Source organism: Camelina sativa, chromosome 20, assembly GCF_030686135.1.
Source record: "Camelina sativa cultivar CO46 ecotype springtype chromosome 20, ASM3068613v1".
NCBI lineage: Eukaryota > Viridiplantae > Streptophyta > Magnoliopsida > Brassicales > Brassicaceae > Camelina > Camelina sativa.
Window position 1 is genome coordinate 5,254,189 of NC_141899.1, and position 27,717 is coordinate 5,281,905.

Below are 27,717 nucleotides of genomic sequence, written 5' to 3' on the forward strand. Positions count from 1 at the left end.
TTTTGGTTATAAATCTTTTTTGTTTTGCATTTACTTGTGCACTATTGAGTGTAATTTGTACTTCCCTTGAAAGAAAAATAAAGTGAAGACATAAAACCAAAAGGAATAAAATTTTGACAGTACAAACGTCAAATGATTCTCTTAGCCACTTTTACATAAGATGGGTTGAAATAGTCTTTCACTTGTCAAGAAAAGGAAATCGTAACACATCTTCTCCTATCTCCATTTCCCAAATAGACATCACAAAAGAGCGAACACTATTTCAACCAACCCTATCTAAATTGTGTTAAAGAATCATTTATTGTTTTGCTTTATGTATATAGCTTTGTTCTTTGTATAGAGGTATTTATTATGAGATGGTATGTAGGATGTAGCTTTGTTCTTGTTTAACGCGGATATGACATAAAAATGTTATTTTGGTGACAGTAACAGAAATTAGTAATATGCTATATATGTTTATGTTTATCATGCAAGCTTAATAATGTGAATGTGAAAGAATTATGTTTATCGTTCATAATTTTTTGTTTTGTTTGCATGTGTTACTTGACAAATGAGTTTCTTTGATAGATTTTGTTTGTATTCACATGTCATTCTTTTCACTATCTCTCTCTCTATATGTCTTCTTCGAGAATTGAAGATATCACGCATCGCGATCCAATCGTTTCCACACGCCAAGCGATCTACGAGAGCCATCCATTACAATTACACTATATATTTTTTTTTTAATCTAGTACAAAATTATTAATGATTTGTTTATAGTTTATTACATGTATCTATATAGTTCTTTAAGAATAAGATTTTTGTTTTTACACCATACAACAAACAAAGACCTATAATAATAGTATCAAAATAGAAAAAGTAGACTTGCACTAACTCATCATCCTATTCCAGTTACTTATATATCCAGCTGTGTTTTCCAATAATTCAAAATTTATATTAAAAACAGTTAAGAATGTTTCAAATATAGTTTATTAAAAATTTATAGCAAAAACCAAAAACCAAAAATCAAAAACCAAAATCCAAAAACTATAATCTTAAAACCAAAAAACCACTTAAAAACTACTAGTATTCATCGCCTTAATAAGTTTTTAAATTAAATAATATATAAATAAAATATTAAAAACAGTTAAGAATGTTTCAAATATAGTTTATTAAAAAACAGTTAAGAATTTAACACACCAAAAGCACATATATTTATGTTTTTATTTAGACGCCATGCCTATTAATTCTTTAATTTATTTCCATTTTTTTTTTTGTTGGTTTCTCAAACTTTTTTTTTTTCCCAACACATCTCTCTTCTTCTTCTCTGCAACTAAAAAAAACCCTTCTTCTTCAATCTCTCTACGCTCTCCAATTTCGTTAATTAGCGATTTAAAAAAGAAAACTTTTTTGTTAATTACCTCTTTAAAATCGACTAATTGATTGGGAATGGTGTTGTTTAGTAGTCCATTATAACATATATCGAGAAAAACCAGAAACAGCCCACTGATCTCTCTCGAAAACACACTTGTTCCTTGTATACAGAGTCAAATTACAAACCAAACCAGGCCTCGAATGCGACAAGCCATCCGTGACCTCTTTCACCTCCTCTAATTCTTTCTATTTTTTAAAAAATATTTATCCAAAAATTCTCTCTTTTTATTTTCCTCTGTTTCCTCTGTTTCTCTTTCACGTGATTGAATGTATTCTTTTGTTTTGTTTTGTTGTGACTTGTGAGGTAGACTTTGCTTAAATCTTTGCAACTCTTTTTTTTTTCTTTTTCTTTTGCTTTATATATATCTGCTCACATTACTCTCTTCTTCCAAGTTCCAAGCTCATACTGTTTAATGGGGTTTTGAGTCTTTAGTTTCATTCTCTTCTTGGAATCTGTATTTGGGATCTTGGGGTTTCGGGTTTTCAACGATCTCTCTTTAGACAAAACATTTGTTTCTTTTTTATGAATACGATGAAGAGGTTTGGTCTCATTATAACCATTGCTCTTTTATACACAAGCTTGGTTCTTGTTTGTGTAGCGAAAGAGTGTACAAACACTCCAACGCAGCTCGCTTCTCATACTTTCCGTTACGACCTTCTGCAATCAAAGAACGAGACTTTGAAGACAGAGATGTTCTCTCATTACCATTTAACACCAACTGATGACGCTGCTTGGTCTAGTTTGTTGCCTAGGAAGATGTTGAGAGAAGAGGAAGATGAATTTGGTTGGACTATGTTGTATAGGAAGTTCAAGAACTCTAATTCATCTGGTGACTTCCTCAAGGATGTCTCTTTGCACGATGTTAGGCTTGACCCAAACTCCTTTCACTGGAGGGCTCAGCAGACTAACCTTGAGTATCTTTTGATGTTGGATGTTGATGGTTTGGCCTGGAGCTTCCGTAAAGAAGCTGGTCTTGATGCTCCTGGAAATCACTATGGTGGATGGGAGAGTCCTGATAAAGAACTCCGTGGCCATTTCGTTGGTATAAACCTTTTCCCTCAATTCAATATAGTTTCTTTGATCCATGTTGTTGACATTAGTATGCGTAGGCCTTTAAAGGGTTTACCTTTTACTAGGTGGTTAATAGAATCTGCCTGTTTGTTTTTTTGAAGGTCACTATTTGAGTGCAACAGCTTATATGTGGGCAAGTACTCATAATGATACTCTCAAGGCGAAAATGTCAGCTCTCGTCTCAGCTTTATCGGAGTGTCAGCAAAAAGTTGGCACAGGGTATCTCTCTGCTTTTCCTTCCAGTTTTTTCGACCGGTTTGAAGCTATAACACCTGTTTGGGCTCCTTACTACACCATTCACAAGGTGAAAAAGTCAGACTATTTTAACTGTGAGATGTAGATTATTACTATATATGCTTATGTTTTGCAAAAGAGGTTCAAACTTTTGTCTTTATTTTGGACAGATTTTAGCCGGTCTGGTGGATCAATACAAGTTGGCTGGGAACAGTCAAGCTTTGAAAATGGCAACAGGGATGGCTGATTACTTCTATGTCCGTGTTCGTAATGTGATAAGGACCTACAGCGTTGAACGACATTGGCAATCACTAAATGAAGAGACTGGTGGCATGAATGATGTTCTCTATCAGCTATACAGCATTACCGTGAGTTAAAATCTTATAATCAGACTCTCTAGAGAACAAACTTTGATTTATATCTACCTTTGTGTCATTTCATAGTTTATTGGACTCTGCAGGGAGATTCCAAGTATTTGCTGCTCGCACATCTCTTTGACAAGCCTTGCTTTCTCGGGGTCCTCGCAATTCAGGTAGTTTACTTGATGATTAGCTTGAAGAGATGTGAATGGTAATGGAACATAACTTGTTGTGTTTTCTTCTCAGGCCGATGATATAAGTGGATTCCACTCTAACACACATATTCCCATCGTCATTGGATCCCAACAGCGGTACGAAATCACTGGTGATCCACTCCATAAGGTATTGAAGACACAACCTGGAAAAGCGTGAGAGTTTGTTTATTAAATAAAACATTGGTTCTGAAATCTGTGTTTTCAGGAAATCTCAATGTTTTTTATGGACATCGTAAATGCTTCTCACAGCTATGCAACTGGAGGAACATCAGTCCATGAGTTTTGGTACTACCATTACCCAACTTTAGAGTCTTTAAGAGTTTGGTTCATTTTTACATGACTTTTGGTTCTAACTCTTAACCATGCATGATTTGGGAATGTTAGGCAAGATCCAAAGAGAATGGCGACTACGCTGGAAACTGAAAACGAGGAATCATGCACTACTTATAACATGCTCAAGGTAGGATTTTAAACTTTCTTTTCCCTCTTTTTTATTTGCTCAAAGGTAACAACAACATATTAACACTTGTACAATTTCAGGTCTCTAGGAATCTGTTCAGATGGACAAAAGAGGTTAGCTATGCCGACTATTACGAGCGTGCTTTGACCAACGGTGTGCTTGGAATTCAAAGAGGAACCCAGCCTGGACTGATGATCTACATGCTCCCATTGGGTAAAGGTGTTTCTAAGGCTGTGACTTATCACGGTTGGGGAACACCTTATGATGCCTTCTGGTGTTGCTATGGCACTGGTAAATTTTAACCACAATCATCTGGTTTTCTACATGTTCTTAACTACAGTAACTGATATTTTTGTTTTTGTTCACAGGGATTGAATCCTTCTCAAAACTGGGAGATTCCATTTATTTTCAAGAAGATGGTGAATCTCCAGCTCTTTATGTCACTCAATATATATCAAGCTCACTTGATTGGAAATCTGGTGGTCTTTCGTTATCTCAGAAAGTTAAACCTGTTGTGTCGTGGGATCCGTACATGCATGTGACGTTCTCTTTCTCTTCTTCTAAAGAGGTAAACTTTTGCAGAACTTGATGCAACCTGTCTCATTGAATATAGATTCTGATGGATCCAATTTTTTTTGCAGGGAATGGGGAAAGAGACAACTTTGAATCTAAGAATACCTGTTTGGACAAACTCTGAAGGTGCCAAAGTATCTTTGAATGGCCAACCCTTGAAAGTACCAGCTTCAGGTGATTTGAGCATTCTGTATTGTACCCTTTATATATCACTGGACTTGAATATAAAGTTTACTAAAAGTTGGTAAAAGCAGAATCCACTTGACTCCAGTGTCCTGTGTTTCTGTTATAATCTCTAGTTTGTAAAAATGAGAATCATATTGGATCTACCTTTTGCCTTTCAGGTAATTTCCTATCAATCAAACAGAACTGGAAATCCGGCGATCAAGTAACGATGGAGCTACCTTTGAGTATCAGAACCGAAGCTATAAAAGGTATGAAACACTGTTCTGAAACTTCTGATGTCACTATCCCTTACTGTGGTTAATTGTAAACTAGCCGTATATTAGATTATTGTATCAGTCATGCTGTGTAATAATGTTGCTTGAGTTAAACTGGTAAATTGGTTCTTGTTCATTGTGCTTAAATTGTAGACAACTCTGTTTTGACAAAGCAGTAACAGAAGAACCTGAGTTCAAATAATTTTCCCCTTTTTGTGACTATTTCAGATGACAGGCCGGAGTACTCATCTCTTCATGCCATACTCTATGGCCCCTACTTGTTAGCCGGGCACACGAGCAGGGACTGGAGCATCACAACTCAGGCTAAAGCTGGAAAATGGATAAACCCTATACCTGAAACACATAACAGTCACCTTGTCACATTCTCACAACAATCTGGGAACATATCTTACGTGTTGTCAAATAGCAACCAAACCATCACAATGAAAGTATCACCGGAGCCAGGAACACAAGACGCTGTTGCGGCGACTTTCAGGCTCGTGACTGATGCTTCTAAACCACGGATCTCGGGTCCAGAGGAACTAATTGGTAGCCTGGTCATGATCGAACCGTTTGATTTCCCTGGCATGCTTGTGATGTCAGCAACTGATAGCTCCCTCACGGTTCAAGATTCTTCTTCTACTGCCAAAGAAGCTTCTAACTTTCGGTTAGTAGCTGGAGTTGACGGAAAGCCAGGAAGCGTGTCATTAAGACTAGAGAGCAAAAAGGGTTGTTATGTGTACAGCGATCAAACGGTAAAGCCGGGAATGAAACTGAGGCTTGAATGTGTTTCAGATGTGACTGATGAGAAGGTTAAACAGGCAGCAAGCTTTACGTTAAAGACAGGGACGCATCAATACAATCCAATGAGTTTCGTGATGAGCGGAACACAGAGGAACTTTGTGTTATCACCATTGTTCAGCTTAAGAGATGAATTATACAATGTGTACTTCAGTGTGCAAACTTAAAGATAAGAAACAGTTAATTTAAAACTCCATTAGTACATTGGGAGAAAAAAATAAGAAAAAAGGTCTCCTGGAAATGTATTTAGATGTTTAGCCTCTTAGGTGGTTTGTGACATTGTGTTTTGCAATTTCATCTAAAAAAATGTATGTTGGTGTGACAATAAATATATAGACGAAGTGATTTTATAAATTGTGCTAACGATTAATTCATGTTTTTAATATTCTAAAAAGTAGAGAGTAGACTAGTTTGTTCTATGAGCTTTCAGCCTTTCACCATTCACAAACCAAAGTCAGAGCATTCATGAAATATGCTCATACAGTATGTATGTATGTGATAAATATGGAGGTGTAGAAATAAAGTTATTGTAGACAGAAAGTATATTCGACTGAGCAATGAAAGAAAGCTGAAGACAAGAAAACAAACAAGTCCTACAAACATTGATTTCTTTCAATCAATGCACTCAAACCTTAAATGCATTACTAGGACATAAACTAATACAAGTAAGTGAAGAAATAAACTAATAAAAAGTTGGTAGAGAGAGTGAAACTGGAAAGTGGCAAATAGAAAAGCAAGAAAAAATATAAAAGAAGAGGTCAAAAGAGTAGGTCCACTAAAAAGCAGCAGATCTTAGCACCCACATGTCCCCAATATATTCTATTTCTACTGTACACTCTCTTCTTCTTCTTCGTCTTCTTCACCTCCTCACTAAAGTTCACACTCTACTTCGAAATCTCATTTTCAACATCTTCACCTTTCTTCTAAACTTTCCATTACAAAAAATAATGTATTTCCAAGTTGTTTTCTCTATTCTTCAATAGAGATCCCTGAGGTACATTACCATGTCTTAATTTCTCTATTGTTTTTTCTTAATTTGTAGATATTATATGATGTGTAGTTGTAGACTTGTTTTGATCAGTTGCTCAAGTAACAGCGACAGTGAAGTGTATATACATTGAAACGAAACATTTCTTGTGGGGTTTAGTTGTCTCTCAAAGATTATATTTTTTTTTTGTTTGGCTTTACAAATAGATCTTCATGTTTACTCTTCTTTTATTTTATTTTATATTAAAGTAAAGGATGGGATTTTTAGATATAAAAAAATCACTTTCTTGCTTTGTTTGGATCAGATTAGAAGAAAGCTAAGAGTGGTTGCTCTAGTTTTATTGTAGAAAAGGTTAAAAACATTTTTTTGGGGAATCTTTATTTATAGAGAAATGTCTATCTATGGTAGATTGGTAGCTGCTTGTTTGGTGAGAAAACTTCAACAAAGAGTCCCAAATAACATTTTAATATACATAAAAAGTTACCATTTCCACTCTTATCAACGTTTTCAAACTGTTTATATTATTCTCGGTAGAGTGTAGATCTCAAACTCCTTAATCATTTATTTGATTTTGATTTGAGAGATGTCTATGTTACTAATATGCTGTAGTCATTGTAGGTAAACTGTTAAAATCTCTCTGATCCATTTGTGTTTGTTTTGTTTTTTTTACCAGACGGCTGTCTTAAGATAACAGAACCAAGCAGTTTACCCTGAAACTGGTTCTTATTACAAGTTCCTGGATCTTAAGAGACGGATTCTTTGTAATAGAATTGCAGAAGTTGTCAAGATTCAGGCAAGATGCAGAAACCTGGGCAAAATATAGAATTTGCACTAAAGGAGACATCACCAAAGATTGGTGCAGGAGCTGTGACAGGTGATAAACTCTCCTGCACTTATGATTTGGTTGAGCAGATGCATTACCTCTACGTCCGGGTCATGAAGGCGAAGGAATTACCGGCGAAAGATGTGACTGGTAGTTGCGATCCTTATGTGGAAGTGAAGCTGGGAAACTACAAAGGAATGACTAAGCATTTTGAGAAGAAGTCGAATCCAGAGTGGAAGCAAGTGTTTGCTTTTTCAAAGGAGAGGATCCAAGCATCAATCTTGGAGGTTGTAGTGAAAGACAAAGATGTGGTGTTGGATGATTTTATTGGTAGAATCATGTTTGATCTTAATGAGATTCCTAAGCGAGTTCCCCCTGATAGTCCACTGGCTCCTCAGTGGTATAGGTTGGAGGATCGACATGGGCGTAAGGTTAAGGGAGAGCTTATGTTAGCTGTTTGGATGGGGACACAAGCCGATGAGGCTTTTTCTGATGCTTGGCACTCAGATGCAGCCACAGTTGGACCTGAGGGTGTGACACATATCCGGTCAAAGGTTTATCTTTCGCCAAAGCTTTGGTATGTGAGAGTCAATGTGATCGAGGCTCAAGATTTGATACCTCATGATAAAACCAAGTTCCCTGAGGTTTACGTAAAAGCAATGCTCGGAAACCAGACTCTGAGGACGCGTATTTCTCAGACCAAAACATTGAATCCGATGTGGAATGAAGATTTGATGTTTGTTGTTGCTGAGCCTTTTGAGGAGCCGTTGATTCTCGCGGTGGAAGATAGGGTTGCACCAAACAAAGATGACACCTTAGGCCGGTGTGCGATCCCGTTGCAGAATGTCCAGAGGAGGTTAGACCATAGGCCGCTTAACTCAAGGTGGTTCAACCTGGAGAAACATATTATGGTGGACGGAGAGAAAAAAGAGATCAAATTCGCAAGCAGGATTCATCTAAGAATCTTTCTTGAAGGCGGATACCATGTTCTTGATGAATCAACTCACTACAGCAGTGACCTAAGGCCAACCGCAAAACAGCTATGGAAACCAAGCATTGGACTGCTTGAAGTAGGGATCATAAGTGCGCACGGACTGATGCCAATGAAGACAAAAGACGGGAAGGGAACAACAGATGCATACTGTGTGGCTAAGTACGGGCAGAAATGGATCAGAACAAGAACAATTGTCGATAGTTTCACCCCTAAATGGAACGAACAGTACACATGGGAAGTGTTTGATACCTGCACAGTCATAACTTTTGGAGCATTCGACAACGGACACATTCCAGGAGGAAGCGGAAAAGATATGAGAATCGGGAAAGTGAGAATCCGTCTCTCGACCCTCGAAGCTGACCGTATCTACACACACTCATATCCGCTGCTCGTCTTTCATCCTTCGGGGATCAAGAAAACGGGTGAAATACAGTTAGCTGTGCGGTTCACTTGCCTATCTGTCATCAACATGCTTCATATGTATTCTCAACCATTACTACCCAAAATGCATTACATCCACCCGTTATCAGTTCTCCAGCTGGACAGCCTGAGACACCAGGCGATGAACATTGTCTCAGCGAGGCTGAACCGCGCAGAGCCACCTCTTCGCAAAGAGATTGTAGAGTACATGCTCGATGTTGACTCACACATGTGGAGCATGAGGAGGAGCAAAGCTAACTTCTTCAGAATCATGAATGTTCTGAGTGGTCTCATTGCTGTTGGAAAATGGTTCGATCAGATCTGCAACTGGAGAAACCCAATAACCACAATTCTCATTCATGTTCTTTTCATTATCTTAGTTCTCTACCCTGAACTCATCCTCCCAACTGTTTTCTTGTACCTCTTCTTGATTGGGATCTGGAACTTCCGATGGAGACCAAGACACCCACCACACATGGACACACGGTTGTCCCATGCAGACGCTGTCCATCCCGACGAGCTTGATGAAGAGTTTGATACTTTCCCAACTTCCCGATCCTCTGAGATTGTGAGGATGCGATACGACCGGCTCAGAAGCATAGGAGGACGTGTTCAGACCGTGATAGGCGATCTAGCGACACAGGGAGAGCGGTTTTTATCGCTGCTGAGCTGGCGAGACCCGAGGGCAACCACATTGTTTGTGCTCTTCTGTCTCATAGCTGCTATTGTGTTGTATGTTACGCCATTTCAGGTTGTTGCACTTCTTGCTGGGATCTATGTGCTGAGGCATCCAAGGTTTAGGCACAAGCTTCCCTCTGTGCCGCTCAATCTCTTCAGGAGGCTACCTGCAAGATCTGACAGTCTATTATAGACAATATTTATCTACATCTGCTTTTATAAAACGTTTGTTGATTTTCTAAAGACATTGGGTTTAATGCTTGGTTCAGTCTTTTTAATGGAATTTTAGTTATTAATTGCAACATCATAAGGCGGTCAGGGAATCCAAGTACATATATCAATCAAACTAAAAAATCTTGGCCTGTGAGTTTCTGTTTCTCATCTGTAATTCTGATTTCACCTAACTTTTTTGTCCAATGAATAACTGTTTCCCCCCCAGAATACTAATCTCTGGGGTTCGATTTCATTCACAAACATATGAGCCAAGCCTTGAGGTGCTCTACCGCCAATGCTAATGTTCTGAAGCAGTTTCTCCAGCCATTGCCCTGCAGGTGGATCATCCTGTCAAATTAAGAAAGGATAATTAGCTAAAAACAGCCAAGTCCCAAAAGAACAGCAGACAAGATAAGAATAAAATTGATAACAATTTGCTATCAGTATCAGTAATAATTGATTATGATGCTATTAAGAGATATGACACTTACATAGAGACAACGGCTGAAGGTAGCATCTCTCAGAAGATCTGGAAGGCAACTTCCAAGCGCATCGCAGGCTCTGAATGTCATCAATATTTGTATTGTGTAAGCTCTCGAGTGTATAATATTGTTTTCAAATGAAGGAAAAAAAGATAATATTGCACCTGGGGTTATCTGTCAAGCGGAGATAGCAGCGTACGATGTGCTTTAGCAGCCTAGGAGACGGTCCATCTGCAAGTGAAGCAACCATATTTCCCAAAACTCGACCCAGAGCAAAGAATCTCTCAGCGGTGGTGCACATGTATTCAAGCCCAACCTCGTCCAGCAAAACTTTCTGAACAATGAAAGTAGCAACCTGACATAACCGGTTCAAACATATCAATCAGATGAACATGGCCAAAACCAATCAGAAACATCAATTGCAGAAGCAATACTTATACGAGTTCTTTGTATGAGGCATTTCAGATCTATGCAATTGGCTGTATAAATGATTAGGATGTGAATATAAAGATAAGCATCTGAAAGTAGACACACTTACAGTCTTTGACAACTCGCTGCCATTTTCCATTGTCCGGAGGCACAATGGGACAATTTCAGTTTGAAGAAGAAATCTGATCACTTCAGAATCATCAACCTACCAAAACCAAATGAACAATGTTGCAACCACACCAGTGTCAGTAATAATTATATGATGTCTTAACAATATTTACTTAAAGGTTTAAGCATGCTAAAATCGTTCTTTCTCAAATCAGCACAATATATATTTACCGGGACAATGTGGTAATTAATAGCCAGACAGTTGTTAGCAAGTAAAAGGAGTGTTCTTGCCTTCTTCGCATCAACACAGTTTTCATAACTAGACCACAGAATTTCAAACTCAAAAATCAAGACATACCTTAACAAGTGCACCAATAACCCCCAAGCTAGTCAGCCGTAGGTACTCAAACGGTCTTGACTTGCTTGATGTATTCAAGAAAGCATACAGGTACAATGGCAGATGGGCTGTAATTTGAAAATCAACAGACTATATAAGCTTTAAGCATATTATAACCACACACACCTAGTAAATGAGATCAATTAAAAAGAGACCAACACAGTGGCTCTTACAACTAGTTTTAGTAGACCGGTTTGGATGATCAACTAATGTAATCTAAGTCTTTACGTAAGTCACAGAGCAAACACCAAAACTATTCTAATCTAATAACTCTTTAACTAGTTTTGGTAGACTGGTTGGATGACCAACTAATGTAATCTAAGTCTTTACTTAAGTCACAGAGCATAGGAGTGTACCTTTCAGGAACAACATTCTCGTATCGGCATGAGAAGCAACACACTGGAATGTATAAATAAGATTAGAATCTTCCAAAACTGAATATACATATATAAACATTTGTAAATTCTCCCAAAACAAAGAGACAAAATTGACAAAAAATTAATGCACCTGAAGAAGCGCAAGTGCATTGCAGACCCTGTTAGATTGAGCAGGAGTCATGGTTGGAGGAGATAGGACAGGGTAAACTGAGATAATCTCCTGAAAATGCAATGTAGATGAAATCTCAAAAGTATGACGTTTAAAAATAATGCAGTATACAAGTAGGAGGAAGCCATCAAGCAATAATAATAACTCAAGTCCCGAGAAGGATAAAAAAGGTACCTGTAGAAGAGCAGGAATGGTACCAACAGAATGCCACAAGAGCGGAGCCAACTCATGAAAGTTCTCTCTCTTCTGCAAAAACACATGAAACACGGAATTAACGATAAACATGAATTTTCAGTGAGAAGAACCAAAGTAGTATCTATCCTCTGCCTAATGTATGAAAAATCAAAAGCAATGAGTGATCTTTCTATCAACTTAGAAGTGATCTTCTATGAAATTCGAGATCAAAATTTACAATAATGGCTCAATCCAACGATTATCTTGAAATTGTGCAGGAATCGCTAATCTGAAGGCATGTACACGAAAAAAGCCCAAAGGATGGAGAATTCCGATAATAAGAGACAGACCTTGGACAATTCGTGAAGAGCATTTTCGTGGAGTTCGAGATTACTGAGATTGAGAATCAACTGCTCCGCCGGAAAAACCTTGCGATCACTGGTGGAGGAAGAAGAAGGAGGAGGAGGAGAAGGTCCTGAGGAGGGAGCGACAGATTTCAAGGAGGGCGAAGGAGGAAGATTAGCCATTTATTAAGACGCGCCGCTCAGAGAATCTCACTGACTCAACCGAGAGAGATAGAGAGAGATGAGACGTAGTATTTATACATGTCTAGGGGCGTGTTTCTCACGTGCCTCGCTTTCTCCGTTACTATTTTTTTCTTTTTTAGCCGTAAACAAAATAAAATCTAAATCTTCCTCAACATGAGGATATTATTTTATGAAAGATTTAAGTTTAGGTAATCAACAATGGGGTTTATATGATTCCATTTTACTTCATTACTTAGCTAATGGGAACAAAAAAAGAGTCAACCATTTGATATTAACAAAGAAAATTGTGTTTATTGTGTTTATTGCGCCAAAGAAAATTAGTTTTGTTTTTAAACGTTGATTCGATTTCAATAAATTAGAATTATTATTATTACCAAAATGTGTATTTAAATGTAAATAATTTTTGTTTTTTTGCACTTAAAAAGAAAATAAAAAGATTGAGAAATTTAGGCAGACTTAGATTTTTATGGTAAAAATGATTGGAAAACTTAGACAGACAAAAAATTAGAGTTAAAAATTAGTGTTTATGACATAAATACTCATAGGTTTGAGAAAGCAAGCTAACATAAATACTCATATGTTTGAGAAAGCAAGCTAAGACAAATACAAAGATATTTTGTTTACTCAGATGACCATATTTTTCGACTTGTCGGTCATTGACTTGGTCTTCTGTAAGGAATGGTTTGAAACTCATGTATCGGCAACCGACGATGATCATAATCGTATCTAGAACAACCGTGGCTCCAAATAGAGTCAAGTTGTAGCTTACTTTCACAGTTTTTTCCTCTAACGATGCACACATATTGCTATGCGCGATATCTTGGAGTGTGAACAAGCGTTTACGCACGGCTTCTTGTTCTCCTATCATTTCTCTGGTTCTAAATAGTGACCACTTGACCTGGATGACCCGTCTTGATAGCTTTCTAATATCTCGGTTGATACAATTACTTAAAAGATTCAAATTCTTCTACGGTTTATCTTAATAACAATAAAGATTCTCCACATATTAATAAAACATGTACAGTTTATTATCCCAAACAAACACACGTGTATATATGCAAGAAGAAAAAAGAGTAATTAACAATGGAGTTTATATGATTCCATTTTGCTTCATCATTTAGCTAATGGGAGGAAAAAAAGAGTCGAGCATTTGATATCAATCAAGGAAGAAAATACTATGTTTATCGCGCCAAAGAAAACTAAATATGATTTCAAACGTTGGTTCGATTTCGATAAATGAGAATTATTATTATTATTTATCTACCAAAATGTTTATTTAAATGGTAAATAATTTTTGCTTTTCACGCTTAAAAACTTATATATATATATATATATATGTTTGATTCATGACAGTAAAAATTAAGCTTTACTCCTCATATGGTTTGAAGTTGGACAAATATTTGAATTTACAACGTAACTAAGGCGATCAATTTAAAAGGTTACAATTTGAAGTTAATAATTTTATGTTTTAATATATTTATTTATTTATATTAGTATTGAGTTTTTAATTGAAATAAATTTTGTTTTGAGAAAGAAATCCTTGAAGTTTAAAATTTTAGGAAGAACAGTTTATAAAAAATTAATTTACAGAGAAAGAGATATAAAGGAAAAAGGATGTGGACCAATACATAAATGGATAGAAAAAAGTTTGCACTTTGTAGAGAAAGATTGAGACAAAAATTGTTGCTGACAAAAAAAAAAGATAGGGATAAAAAATGATTATTGGGAAACTTAGGCAATTCAGTTGAGAAATTAGAGTAAAAAAATTAGTGTTTATGACCAAACCATATCCATAGAATATTAACTACGTACCAAAGGGGTACCAAAGTATGGATACAACATTTATAAGGGTTCAGGGGTCTCAACTCTCAACTATACCCCTCCATATGGCTCCGCCACTGTCTATAAGTGAATCTATATGCCTTAAATTCAAACAATTAGTGTCACTACTCGATGTAACCATTTCTAACATGCAAGCGAATATTTTTTTTTGTTAAAACATGCAAGGGAATATGGTTGCTTCCAAACTCAACAAGTAGTGATCGATGCCCAAACTAAGGTCACTGAACTATCTAGCATCAACAAATCACTATGCAGTCACGAAATAGTACAAAACCCTTAGACACCAATCAATCCCATCTAAACAATCGATTTTGCCAAGTTTCATTTAGAATACAAATGTCCATTTTATAATTATGATTTGATACCAACTTTAAAAAGATAAAATACTCTAATCCCATATATACTGTCATAGTGAGGAAAGAAATGCTTCCGACTCCATCTTGAGAACCAACTCATTACAGGATGTGTTTACGTCTTTACTTCATCTATGGTCAGTCAAAACTGATTTCTATATCAGTTTCAAGTACATTTTTCTTGCGCAAAATCTGTCGTCTACAATACACTAGACTATATATCCATACACTTAATTTGTAATAGTAATATGAGTGAGACAATGCTTCATAAGTGCTAACAATTGAAATTCTACAGACTAGCGAATTAAGTTAATCAGTTTTAACCTGAAAGCAAAAGGAATTAACATTCGGATAAAGAAAATTCAAAACTGGAAAATGAAAGCTGTTACAAACTAATATGTCAACATGAATGTGAAACAAAAGAAGATGTAAGAGAAGAGATATATAAAAGGAGGAATTAATGAATCTCTCTATGGAGTAAAAGGAATGTGGTTATGATGGAGAGGGTCGGATCCAGTGGGAACTTGTCTTTCTTCAACTTCATTAGATGTTCCTCCATCTATCTCCTTCTCCTGTTTTCCAAACAAATCAATCAATCTTGCTTCAAAATCATGAATACAGATACAAACAAATATCAAAATGTAAAGCTAGAAAACAAAAAAAAGTTTCTTTCTTTTTGGAAAAACCATTGTTCATTCATCACTTAAAAAACAGTCGCTTTGTAAGAAAAAAGATTACCTTTTTCATGGCTTTCATATCTTGTGTTTCTCCTAACCAGAAGAAAGCTAGACACAAAACAAAAAAAAACAGAGAGGATTCAACGTTTCATCATGTTTATATATAACCAAACAATGAAGGAAGACGAGGATGTTTGTAGAAAAATGAAAAATGACTTACATCTCGTAGAAGAAGAATGAGCAAGCTGTAGTGTTGACGAAAGAAGAAGGATGATGACTATTATGTATTTCATCGCCGCCATTTCAATAAACAAAAACCTCTTTGTTTGTTGGTAAAAAGAGTCGAGACAAGAGTGATGACGACGAGAGCTGTCGTCGTCGTCTAATAAGAAGAAACTCTCGGTTTTGCCCTCGTTTTTTCACAGCTTTGACGGGCAAATCAGTCATTTCATTGTTCTTATGTATTTTATAGGGATTAGCTTTAATCTGTACAGACACAGAGGTTACCGTTTTACAGGCTGGAGCTGGAACGAGCCAGACAAAACAAAAACTCATCATCATAATCAGTTCCTCGTACATATGTCTCGTGGAGCCTCTTGTGGCCGCCACGTTTCTTTTGCCAATCTCCCGCCATTATTTTTGGAAAACAAAGCAAGGCAAATGGGTTTCTCCTTTGTGGGCTTTCCTTTTCAGCCCATTAATTAAAACCCTAGTTAGGCTAGGGTATTCTGAAAGTGAAAGCTTTGCTGTCATCTGTATCTTCAAAATTTTGTTACATCTCTGCTCTTACTTGATGATTTCATGGATTCAATGTTGTATTGGGTCAATGAATTTTTCTTAAATAAAAATTTTAAATTGCGAGTAGCCTAGCAGAAGAATAAAATTTGATCTCTTGTTCCATGGGGTTGATCTGAATAAATTAAACAGTCACTGATACAACATCACGTCTAATACACGGACGAGTACTACAATGTTTACCCTAAGCGCGATAACGGCTAAAACTAAATTACATTTAACTAGCGCACTAGTGAATTCATACGAGTCGCTACTTGTACCAACAAGAAGATTCAAAAGGAGGGTAAATTAACATGGCCTGCATTACACAATGAAAAGATGAATCATTCCTTGTTTCGAGAAGAGCGATCCTTCCTGTGTCCTCCAAGGATACGAGAGATCTGAAGACCTCTACTGAAAGCTTGATTAAAGAGCATACGCGTTTGGAACTCCGACACAAATGGAAACCAAGCCAAGAACGCCACTGGCGTGAACAGCAACAGTCCCATTACTATCTCGTAACCACGAGCCAGTGTCCTCACTGATCCCCAGAATCCTGCTCTATGAACCACCGGCTTACACGCTTGCGCAATCTGCAACACACAAACACACATCAATTGTTATCTTGTTTCTATTCTAAAACAAACACATCACTTCTTTCTAATATAGACTCATCAACAAAAAGCTTTTTTTCTTTTACTTACCAAGAGCATTCCCCAACCCGTGGGCATAAAGGCAAGGATACACACAATTATGTCTTGTATCGTCATGTGAGCCAGTGTGATCAATATCACAATAATTGCGATAAATGTCATGAATATTAGCCCCTTTATCAACCGGAACATCAGCTGAAAACTCGCACTAAATCTTCGTCTTCCAACCGAAACAGTCTGAGGAAAGAAAACAACAAAAATATTATGATCATTGACCAATGATGTTAAGAGAGACATTAACAAGAAATTGATATATCAAGTAAACCCACCTTCATCACAAACAGTATCAAGAAAATCACCAGCCATGATATTCCATAAACCTGAATAGAGAAGAGATTTAGTGATTGAATAAGAGAATATCAATATCAATATCAATATCAAGAGCTAACACAAACGTTACATACCAGAAAGTTTTTAGTCCTCTCTGTAATCGTGAGATGATAAACAAGCCCGTATTGATAGATAAAGAACCGCAGGGCTAACAAAATCTCAACAACTATACCACGCTTTCCAGAGTGTCGGAGATGTTCTTGCTCTTCCTCCCACCACGATTCCCAACTTTTTTCTGCCGGAACACCAATACCCCCGATGTTGTTTATCCATTTATTCCAATCAGTCCAATCATCAACAATCTTCTGCCATTCAAAACCAGAAGGATTGAATAGGAAGGGAGCAAAAAGCCAAGTCCCGACCATGAACCACATAGATATGGTGATCAAAAGATATGCAAGGACGCCTCTGTAAGCACTTCCGAAAATTTGATACACAACGAGCAGCAGCATCATCTCAAGCCCTTTTACAAAATGGCTCCGGGAATAGAGTCTGTAATTATCAGCAAATTTAGCGTGAAAGACGACAAACCCTCTCCCTGTGGACCTGTACTTGGCACCACCATGAAGTAATGTCCTTCCATAGTAGTGAGTCTTTGTCCCAAGAGAAAACGTAAAGAACACAGGCGCCAACTGAAGCTGCATCAGCACAAATTCACTCAAGGCAGTCCTAAAACCCCTCTCTAATCCAATTTCCATAAGCATAGGTAAAGCCATCAGGACACCAATCTGAACAAATGACTGTGAAGCAAGAGCTATTTGCAAAGGTGTATTGTCTCGGATGCCTTTCTGTGTACTTAATCCTTGTTCGAGCCCACTCAAAACAAGATAGAGACGTCCATAAAGAAAGATATAGACAGTGAGAACAGTGATCTGTGAAAATAGTAGAAAATGAATCAGATTCGAACAACCTGTGTGATGCTTGCCTTAACAAAAACAGAACAAAATCATACCAGGGTGCTGAAGTAAAAGCCAACAGTGGTGAAGTAACATGACATCATCCGGAAAAAGTCAAAACGGTGTCCAAGCCTGTAAATATCTCGACTTAATGTCTGCTCTCCATTGCCGTTAGCAATCTTGGCCTCAAACATAGAGATCTGATTTAGACCGACATCTCTTCCTTTACCAACTTGTATGTATTCATGATGGGTAACATTTCCTTCACGAAGTGTAGAATTGAATCCTGCTCGATACAAAAAGGTAGAAATAAATCCATCAGCGAGGACTTCACTTAAGAGAGTCGATGAGAGAAACAGATAGTCCTACGCAAGAGTAGAATATACCTGCAAATATGTCTTCACTGAGGTTGATAACCTTGGATGCTTTGCTAACACCACCTCTTGTTAGATGAAACAGTCTATCAAACACATCTGGATGACCATAATGGAAACGAACCCTATATAAAAGCAAAAGAACAATGAATTTTGATTTGGGAATGATAACAAATAAATCATGTGCAATCATCATTACAGTTGATATTAGAAAACACACTTACCTCAAAGGGTTTGCCAGTAATCTCTGACCAATGGTAACAAAACTAGTCTCTTGATTTGACATGAACCAAGCAAGAGAGGAAACGCTGCGAAGTGCCAGCACCAATTGTTGTTAGAGATTACCAAATTTTATTGAGCTTAAGAAGAAATCCGTAAGATAGATGACAATGCTAAAAGACTCACGATCCAGTAAATATATGTTCCCTAAGTCCAAGAATGGATGGATAACGAACACCATCATGCTTTGTAAGAAATTCTTGGAGCAAATTCCTCATTTTTAACGCTTCTTCCATGTAATTATCCTGAATACAAATGGCAACATAAGGAACTTAATAATAAAAATGGCATCTTTGTCTCCAGGAGTTTTACAAACTCGGTGGCTTTTGTATCTTTGCAGTTTCGATAAAAATCAAGTGTTAAAAATAGAAGAAAACAAGTGCATACCTGATTCATATCAATTGTTTGTAAACCTTCTCCACGAGAAAAAATGATAGCATGATTTTGGTTTTCTGGCTTTCCCTCTCCAAGAATAGCAGGTCCAGGAAGCTTAATCCTATAGATAACCTAGAAGGCAGAGAAATTTTAGTATACACATCCATGTAAGAATCAAGACAAAACAAAGGTGTATGACATCACATGAGGTTGCCATTTAACTAAACCCTTTATACAATAACATTATTCAGCTTTTACTAAGACAGTCAGTAAAAATTTCATCATTAGCAGCACCTTCTGGACGGGCTTATCTTACACGAATACATTGAACGGCATAATAAATTGCAGAATCTACAACTTGACACAAGTGTTCGATTGCTTTGTCTTACCTGATCCAAATTCTGTGCTAGGCTAGAATGATCAGTTGACTTAGGCACCTTTACCAACACAGAATAATACACTTTCTGGTTCCCTTTCTTTGACTGGTCTTTCACTGGTTCTTCCACCTCATCAATGTATGCAACGCGGAGAGAAGGGTATCTGCCAATTGTAAGCAAAGCCTTTAGTTAGAACAAGTTATAACACAAAAGACAACAAAATAGGATGGTTCTGCATACCTTGTCATAAGCCTCAATATATCCTGCGCACGAGGATCACCAGATCGTTTATGGATACCATATTGTTGACATGATACAACATATGTAAATTTCATGTCAGCAACAGCTTGGCACTGTGCCCAGAGTGATCTTTCACCTCTTGAGTTGTTCTCTGAATTTAGTTCTACAGCCTTGTAACCTTCCATCAAATCTAAAGAAGCAAATTTAAGAAAGAGTCAGCACCAACAATCAGTTGCATGAATTTATTTATGCCCTTAGCCATATAATATAAATTAGAGAAGATTACCTTCGTGCATAGCCATGTCTAAGAATGCCTGAAGCTCCAATGCTTTTCGATAATACATCATTCCTCTTACTGCAAAAAATATCAAAAGATTAACAACCGGTTTCCATTGTATCCATCTTAATTTTTCACTGGAAAGAAAATTAACCAAAAGCGCTTACCAGTTCTAGTCAGAGTCTGACCCCTATATGAAGCCCATAAACGAAGTTCCTCTTCTAATTCATCAGACTCCTTAAGTTCCTCTTCACTTGCGCATTTCACCCGCTCCAGAAAATTGTTCCATTCGTCTAAAGATAAGAGGTCAGATTCAACACGTAAATCAAGAATTTAGGCTACAGTTAAACAGCATATAAACAAAAATCACCTGGAAAAATCTTCTGTAGGTAAAAGATAATTGAGACCCCATCTTCATTTGGCGTTTCCAGGTCACGCAAGGAGAAGAGGACCTCTTCAGTGTAATATGGAGTCAAAACACTACAATAAGAATAGCGAAGGGAAAAACCCCAACCAGTTTAGTTACAAAACACTTCAATAAAAGTAAATCATTATACATAACAAACTTTACCCAGCCAGTTCAGTTACGAAAAAACTACAAAGCAGCCATACTTCAATCAAATAAGTAGCAATTGATATCATGATACAACAGTTCTAAATATTATTTTTGTCATCATAAGGGACAAACATGAGGAACTATCAACTCCACATAATAATAAATATATACTTAACTGGAAATTTAGGAGAAGAACCAATCATATCCCAACAAAAGTGAGCATATAAATTCAAAGTGGTGAATTAAAATAAAATACAGAAATGCTTACGAAAATGATAGCATGTTGCGAACTTTAGGTGCCATAGGCATGTCCATGAACAATGAATTAGAGAAGAAAGACATCCGTCTTCTTGCTTCTAAGTTAGAGGGGACATCCATAGCAGACTCTTTAGTAGTCAATAGAAGGTATATTCGTTTGATCTGCACATACATGCACATAACTTTTGAGAGCAAATTATATGAAGACTGAAAAATTAGAACTTAAATATAACCAAATGTGGCATAACCTTCTCTTTCCAAGCTTCTGTTACTGGTTCAATAGGAAATTTAATGGCACCTGAGGATGCAAAGAGCTGATATTGTTGTTCAAGAGGGATCATTCCCCCATGCCAAGTGCCACCATGACTCGAATCTACCAAGCTACAGAGACAACTAGAGATATAAGATTTTGATTAACCAAGCTACAGAGATATTGTGGTAGAAAGTTGCCAACCTCGATATATTGTAATCCTCCATCATAATGTCTCTTGTTACAACTTCCAGCATGTCCTGGAAGAGAATTACAACGTGATCTCTATCTTCCTCCTTATTGTCTAGCTACAAGGGATAAGAAAACGAAGATATTGGACCATTTGAAAAAATTTGTGCAAAAATTAAAACAAAAAAAGAAACAGTACCGCAGGAAGAGCATTTACCAGATATTTTATCAGCTTGACAAAGTGATCATAGAGGCTAGGAAGAGCACTCATCTTGTATTCTTGAATCAAATCCCCAGTATCCATATGTTTGTCAACCTCTTTAAATATGATCTCTATCACCCTGAATACCAAAGATATAAGTTGGCCATAATATAGTATATGTTGCAAACTTGCAATTATCAAAATCAGAAATAGATATGTAAAAACAAAAGCAAGTACTCAGACGCTATGGTTCCAATAACTTAACGAAACTTACTCTTTTTCACGGTTTCCCTGAACGACATATTTTATGATATTCTTGAATGAAGCATAACACTCACGGACAGCACATTTCATGTAAGTGTCACTCTCAATCCTCTTCTTGAGCTCTCTGTCCTTCCCATTACTGTCTTTTGCCATATCCAATGCTATTGGTATCTACAGCCAAAAATCAAATATCAGAGAATCCTACAGATTAATTATAATGTATTTTCCTGTAAGAACAAACCTTGCTAGCCAATAAAAAGGGAGGCCACTGTATGAGATCCAAAGCACGGTCGGCCCAATATGGAACAAGTAACAGATCCATCTCCCTATGAAAAGTCCAAATGTAAAACGTCAGTTCAAAATTTTGAGTTCCCACAGTCTCGTTCGGCTAGATATGTTGCATACAAGTAAAATTTACCTATCATTTATAAGATCTTCCTCTCTAAAACTACTGATTATTGTGTTCCACAACTGTGCAAATCTTGCAGCCTCTTTCTCTTTGTTAACAGGTACCTGGAGTAGTAAGCTTTCAGTACAAGCAATCAATGAGAAGAATCGTACATCATAGCAGTTCACTTGGGTTCAACGAACCTTATCCTCAGTAAAGTTATGAGACAAAGTTGCCCTTAATCCTTTCTTCTTTTGCTGGCTCATTCCATCTGGAATTAAGCGGTCATTAAAAGCTCCAGGCAATGATTCAAACCGTGATCTAAGCATGCCCAGTGTACGAATCTGTAACAAATGAAAAAGGTAAGGATTTAGAGATCATCAATGAGAATTACAAGCGAAACCTCAAGTTCAATGTAAAAAACAAACTCATATTCAGTTAGATTATCTTAAAACAGCATACCTCTCCAAGGCGGCGGAATGCACCGTAAATACCTCCAAATATTGTGGAAAATATAGCATACCAAATCTGACTATCCATAAAATATACCTGCAGCAAGATAGAGGAGAGATCAAAATTAGGAACAGCACAAAGCAGGAGAGGACATGGAGACATGTCCGACTTGAGCACGCTTACCAGAATAATAGGGGCCCAGAGGGCGATAACGACACCAATATTGTTTTTGGCTGCACACATTAAGTAGAAATGGTGAGAGAGAAAATATAATAAATATTCATTCCAGTAAATCATGTAGTGTATGTGAAAAATGCATTACCACGAGGAAAGAACTCATGCCACTGAAAATTAGTCACACGGGCCTTCATAATGTCATGTGTTGGGGCAACTAAAGGCTTGATCTGCGAGCAATGCGAATTTATCAGACTCCAAAAATTGTAGCAATCATGAAGTTAATAATTACCAGAAACTAGATACGAAAAACAAATACCTCAATATAGTAACTGAATGCCAGCTTTGTTGCGATAAGCAACACCCAGAACATGGTATATCTACGCAAGAGAAAGGTAAAGAGACATAAGTGAACAGAGAGGACTCAGGCTTGCACCAATAACTAAAATCCAATGATGCATATGTCACAAAGAGAACCCTACTTGAAGAGGGAAAATGCGCTCTCATGCATTCCTCTGCCAACATAGAGTCTAGGCTGCGAGGTAAAAAAAAAAGGTTGATAATAGTCACATCAGCAACAAATCACATTATGATTTTTTTTTTTTGTCATTAGTTTTTCTTGCAAGAACACAAACTGAATGAAGAGGTGAAGTACCTGAGACCACCACATCATTAGCATTACAATTCTGTAGTTGGACCTCTCGAGAAACCGTCGTAACAGAGGGAAAAGAAACATTACACCCGCGAGCAGATTAGGCGACAGATAGAAAACAACAGCTATTATAAATAGTGAAGGTGAGTGCATGGCATTCCCAAACCAACTCTTGATAGTTCTGGCAAATGCTGGAGGATCTTTCCAGCTGTAGGCGTAAGTAACTGGCAGAATAATAACCCAGGCAGCAGCAGAGATGACTTTCAGAATGTATCTTAGTTTAACATGTAGTGTCATGCTTCGATGAGCTTTGAAATTAAGGATCACATCCAGAACAGCTGCAGAAATAGTTCTAGAAGTTGAGCTTTCGTCACTCAAGTAAACTTATGAAAGTATTGAACAATGACATTAACCAACCTTGTCCAAGCTTCATTATTGCAGCTGTGATAAACACGCTCAGAACTTTCTTGAATACAGCAGCCCCAAAGACTGAACTTGGATCTCCGCCATCCCATGCCATAATAATCATGGCCTTCCAACAAATATCATCATCAAAGTCAGTGTTTGTGAAAATATGCATTTCTTGAACACATCAGCTCCAAAGAGGGGCAGTGAAAATTAGAAGATAGTAATACCTGAAGGCACAAAATATAGAAGCTCCACATTCGATCGAAACTTCTGAAGACATGCCAGAAGGAACGAATCTCAACAAAGTTAACTTTCCCCACCCATCTATCCTTGGCAACAGTAGGCTTGCTGTTATCCTGTGATATATGATAACAAAAACAGGAAAAAGAATGTCAGTAAGTGGTAGACATCATCTGATAGAAGAAAAGTCAGCAGGAAGAGATTAGAGTTCCTAGTTTTAAAAACCACACCATCTGAAACTAGATCGGAGTAACAGATTCCCGTACGAAAAATAAATGTAGATAAGAAGAGAGAAGACGAGTAGTTATTATGTACCCCGTCTATTTCTGTATTGAGTACAGCAACAGGCATGCAAAAGAAATCAGCATCAGCTCGCATTGGCCAACCTAACCGAAAACAATCAACTGACCTGCAATGTAGAAAAGCATATTTAATTAGTCATAAAAACCACTTATGAGGATCTTTACGATTGTGTGAAAGCAGCTAGATATATATATTACCAAAAGTATTCATTTAAATCATCGTAGTTCCTCCACTGGGAGTGCTTAGACTTCCCTTTTTTGCTTCTTTGAGCCTCCTGTGAATGGTACAATAACGTAAGTAAGCAAAAAAGAAAATGCTGAAAGCAAAAGAAAATGCTCGAAATTTGAAGCCATACCATCTGAATCACTTCATAAATTGGAGTCACAACTTTCCTCAAGAATGCATCTTCCTCACCTCCATAAGCTGGCTTCACATTTTCCCCAGTCATAGGACTAACATTCCCAGCCAGCATACCATAGAGTTCAAATGCCATCTGCAAAAGCACGAAATAGAGTAGGAAGAATAGATATATCACATTTAGGAACGCATAGCAAAAATGATCTGTGTATTATCAAAAGCAAGCATGTTATAACCATCACTGTAATAAAATTCTAATGTCTAAATAATATCAATTGACATTTTCTCATCAGAAATACATCAACGAGCACAGATACACATGTTTCCCTTGAAAACAAGACTCAATGAAAATTTATTATTGTGCTTGCAAGTTATAGCTTCTTGGCAGAAATTATAAACAACAATAATATAAACTTTCAATGTAATGACAGCAAACCATAATATTAGCACTGGCGAACAAGTGTTAAAAAACAAGAATCACGCACAAAGTATGGAAGACTTGCAAACTGAAACATACATGATGATAAATGTAGCAGAGACACTCCGGCATGAATCTCAAGTTCGCTGCTTCACCCCAGATTAGAAGATACAGGGCCATATACAATAGCTTGCGCTGTTGCATTTCCTGCTGTATAGTTGGCAACCTACAAGCAGAGCATACATTGAAAAGATTCTCGACACCAGAATTTGCATAAATATTTAGCGACAAACAAGAAAATTATTTTCTGCTCTTGAAGAATACACAGCCACCCTCTACTGCTTCTGAATATAATATTTCTTTCGAGTCAGTTCCTAAAATTTATTTTTGTGTTCATATTCTTAGCTACATTGCAGAGAGTATACATAATCGAGTAAAGGTGTCTACAATTCCCTTACCAAAGACTACTCTTTCGACCAAGGTATTTGCACCACTTCTTATAGTTCTTGAAAAGCTTTTTCATCACTTCTGTCAATGCTTGATCATCTAACTGTGAGAGCACAATGGGTTGTCATAATGAGAACAAACAAAAGAACAAATTGATAGTACATGTATCAAATATTATAGTCATAGTAATATACAGTTACATATATATTTCATAAAAAAAAACGTACTGCAAACAAATCTCCTCAATTGGAAAAGGAAAAGTGAATTGAGAGAAGATAAAAAAAAATTATGCATGAACACACCAAACCTATATAAAAGTGGTCTTCCAACAGTGGTAAAATTGAGGTACAAACCTTTGGCTGCTGATCAGGCTTAGGAAATTGTCTTATATGTACATTAGCAAGTAATAAGATCAGATGCTCCCTTTGATTAGCCACATTGTCTTTCTGCAGAACCGTAGCAACAACACATGAATAAATGCATGTTAGCAAGTAACAAGATCGAGTGCTCCTAAGATTAGCTGCATTGTCTTTCAGGAATCTATAGATTAACAAAAGCTTATTGAAATTGGAAGCATCACAGAACTAGAAAAATTACCTGAAATCCAAACATTTCTAGAAGCCAATCAAGCATGTCTTCATCTTTCTTTTTCTTGTGACCTTCTGGCCATGGAAGACCTCTAGTGTTGCGGAGAGCAAGAACAGCGGCTTGGATCTGCAGCAAGGATTACATTATCTGCTGATAACATGTTAAAAGTACATAATAGTGCCCACAGTAGAACAAAACGAGGACTAACCTCAGGATATCTCATAATCGCTTGATTTGTACTATCCGGATCAAGAGGTAGGATGTTATAGGGGACATACAACTGTGTCTTTTCTGCGACCTTATCTTGAGCTTCCAAAATCTGGAAACATTATACTTCATTGCCACATTGCACAAGAGATGGAAAAGATGAATGTTCTAAGGGAAAATTACTAAAACAAGAGAGGACTAAAAAGTTGCAATACCTCCCGGTCAACCTCAATAGACTGTGTCAGATTAACAGCCTTCAGCACCTCAAACAAAACATTGGCAGTTTGGTATGCCTTTGTCAGCTGAGCACTGAAAATCAATAGCACGCAAAGCATCAGTTAGGGAATTTGGTGCTCTCAAACAAAGATAGAACACTTAATCGCCATCTTAAAGTAGGAAACAAAGACATTTAAAGTAGGTTGACATACCGGTCAGCCTTATCTGCGGCATTGTGCAAAGCTTGAATGTACTTCTTATAGTAATGTTGATAAAAGCTCTGCATTTCACGAGCATCACTTTTCTTAACCCTGCCCATCAGTGTTGGATCATGTTCCTGCAAAAGAGCACATATTGTTAAAGAGCAGTACTAAAAACCAAGAGTTTTTCCTAAAACTATCAGTAGCTAGCTAGCTATCCAAATCTAACACATGCAGGAACCAAGCAGAGTAATAAGAATGCTCACTCTTTCAAGACGCTGTAGGAGTGCAGTCTTAAACTGCCGAACACCTCTTCCACCAGAGGTGGGATCCAATCTATGAGCTTTCTCAAAAGCATAAAACCGACCTAAGGAAGAGAGAAGCAGAACCAGAATCAGATAGATAAACAAACAAAATTACATAGCAAAAAGTAATTAAATAGGAAAGGGGGTATTCAGAAAAAACTTACAGAGATAAGCAACCCTAGGGTTACTAGATTCAACCTCATTAGCAACACGAAGAATGGGGGCAATCTCAACAAGGGATGAAGGAACAACTTCACTATCGAATGACTCTCCAAGATTACCAGCAGTCTGAGTTCGTACGATCCGCCGCTGCTGAGGCTGTGACGGTCCTTGATCAGGACCGCCTCTCGTAGCAGACATTTTTCTCCCTACCCTAAAAACTCCAGGTCAAGCCGTTTCTTTTAAGGTTTCCTCCGCCTCCTTCTCGAAACAAACAAAACTCTATTAGACAACAGCCATATACACAAAGAAGATTAAAATCAACAGTGAACAGAGATGCGACATTGAAAGAAACTTACAGAGAGAGAGAGATCGAGAAACCCTAACAATGACGGTGACGGAGCAAAGCAGCCACAAACCTAAAGCTCTACTTAGCTGCTAAGTACGCAAAGTAAAAGAGAGAGAAAGAGAGAGACACATGAGCCCTGAATGAATGTTTTTTTGTGTTTTTCTTCTTTTTTATCTTCCTTTTTTTAGCACCGCTTTAATGGACAAAAAAAAATAAAGGAAATTTTAAAAAAGGACACTTTCGAAGTTCGTGTCCACATA

The 27,717-nt window shown here is 37.2% G+C and overlaps 4 protein-coding genes and 1 pseudogene across 5 annotated transcripts; 2 read left to right on the top strand and 3 right to left on the bottom strand.

Moving 5' to 3' along the window:
* The first annotated feature begins 1,172 nt into the window (after positions 1–1,172).
* On the top strand, positions 1,173–5,921 carry LOC104769505 (uncharacterized). Its single transcript, XM_010493731.2, has 12 exons — positions 1,173–2,456; positions 2,587–2,789; positions 2,890–3,087; positions 3,180–3,251; positions 3,325–3,420; positions 3,499–3,578; positions 3,678–3,753; positions 3,834–4,044; positions 4,122–4,321; positions 4,395–4,500; positions 4,671–4,760; positions 4,995–5,921. Exons 1-12 carry the CDS (start codon positions 1,937–1,939, stop codon positions 5,732–5,734), a joined length of 2,592 nt encoding a protein of 863 aa, XP_010492033.1. The 5' UTR covers positions 1,173–1,936; the 3' UTR covers positions 5,735–5,921.
* Positions 5,922–7,353: 1,432 nt separating this feature from the next.
* LOC104769506 (multiple C2 domain and transmembrane region protein 5 pseudogene) lies at positions 7,354–9,772 on the top strand (annotated as a pseudogene). The gene has a single exon (XR_015592840.1). The product of XR_015592840.1 is annotated as a multiple C2 domain and transmembrane region protein 5 pseudogene (transcript).
* Positions 9,742–12,396, bottom strand: LOC104769507 (uncharacterized). Its single transcript, XM_010493736.2, has 9 exons — positions 12,170–12,396; positions 11,820–11,891; positions 11,607–11,696; positions 11,456–11,498; positions 11,061–11,167; positions 10,704–10,799; positions 10,330–10,520; positions 10,175–10,244; positions 9,742–10,031 (listed from the first exon to the last, which is right to left on the bottom strand). The coding sequence occupies exons 1-9, from the start codon at positions 12,344–12,346 to the stop codon at positions 9,867–9,869; spliced, it is 1,011 nt and encodes a 336-aa protein (XP_010492038.2). The 5' UTR covers positions 12,347–12,396; the 3' UTR covers positions 9,742–9,866.
* A 2,543-nt stretch (positions 12,397–14,939) lies between these two features.
* Positions 14,940–15,600, bottom strand: LOC104769508 (CLAVATA3/ESR (CLE)-related protein 40-like). Its single transcript, XM_019242247.2, has 3 exons — positions 15,460–15,600; positions 15,301–15,347; positions 14,940–15,134 (listed from the first exon to the last, which is right to left on the bottom strand). The coding sequence occupies exons 1-3, from the start codon at positions 15,539–15,541 to the stop codon at positions 15,033–15,035; spliced, it is 231 nt and encodes a 76-aa protein (XP_019097792.1). The 5' UTR covers positions 15,542–15,600; the 3' UTR covers positions 14,940–15,032.
* A 522-nt stretch (positions 15,601–16,122) lies between these two features.
* Positions 16,123–27,693, bottom strand: LOC104769509 (callose synthase 3). The gene is made up of 43 exons (XM_019242304.2): positions 27,468–27,693; positions 27,114–27,369; positions 26,911–27,011; positions 26,657–26,781; positions 26,444–26,537; positions 26,230–26,340; positions 26,031–26,147; positions 25,787–25,879; positions 25,445–25,536; positions 25,086–25,212; positions 24,567–24,704; positions 24,409–24,485; positions 24,224–24,317; positions 23,896–24,024; positions 23,678–23,792; positions 23,264–23,598; positions 23,091–23,143; positions 22,928–22,988; positions 22,757–22,838; positions 22,618–22,667; positions 22,444–22,530; positions 22,185–22,325; positions 22,012–22,106; positions 21,835–21,919; positions 21,604–21,764; positions 21,345–21,468; positions 21,143–21,246; positions 20,937–21,069; positions 20,699–20,850; positions 20,245–20,354; positions 20,042–20,167; positions 19,884–19,952; positions 19,598–19,787; positions 19,370–19,520; positions 18,993–19,112; positions 18,732–18,850; positions 18,551–18,634; positions 18,339–18,451; positions 18,009–18,238; positions 17,131–17,928; positions 16,996–17,046; positions 16,718–16,903; positions 16,123–16,606 (listed from the first exon to the last, which is right to left on the bottom strand). Exons 2-43 carry the CDS (start codon positions 27,307–27,309, stop codon positions 16,358–16,360), a joined length of 5,868 nt encoding a protein of 1,955 aa, XP_019097849.2. The 5' UTR covers positions 27,310–27,369; positions 27,468–27,693; the 3' UTR covers positions 16,123–16,357.
* Between the last annotated feature and the right edge of the window lie 24 nt (positions 27,694–27,717).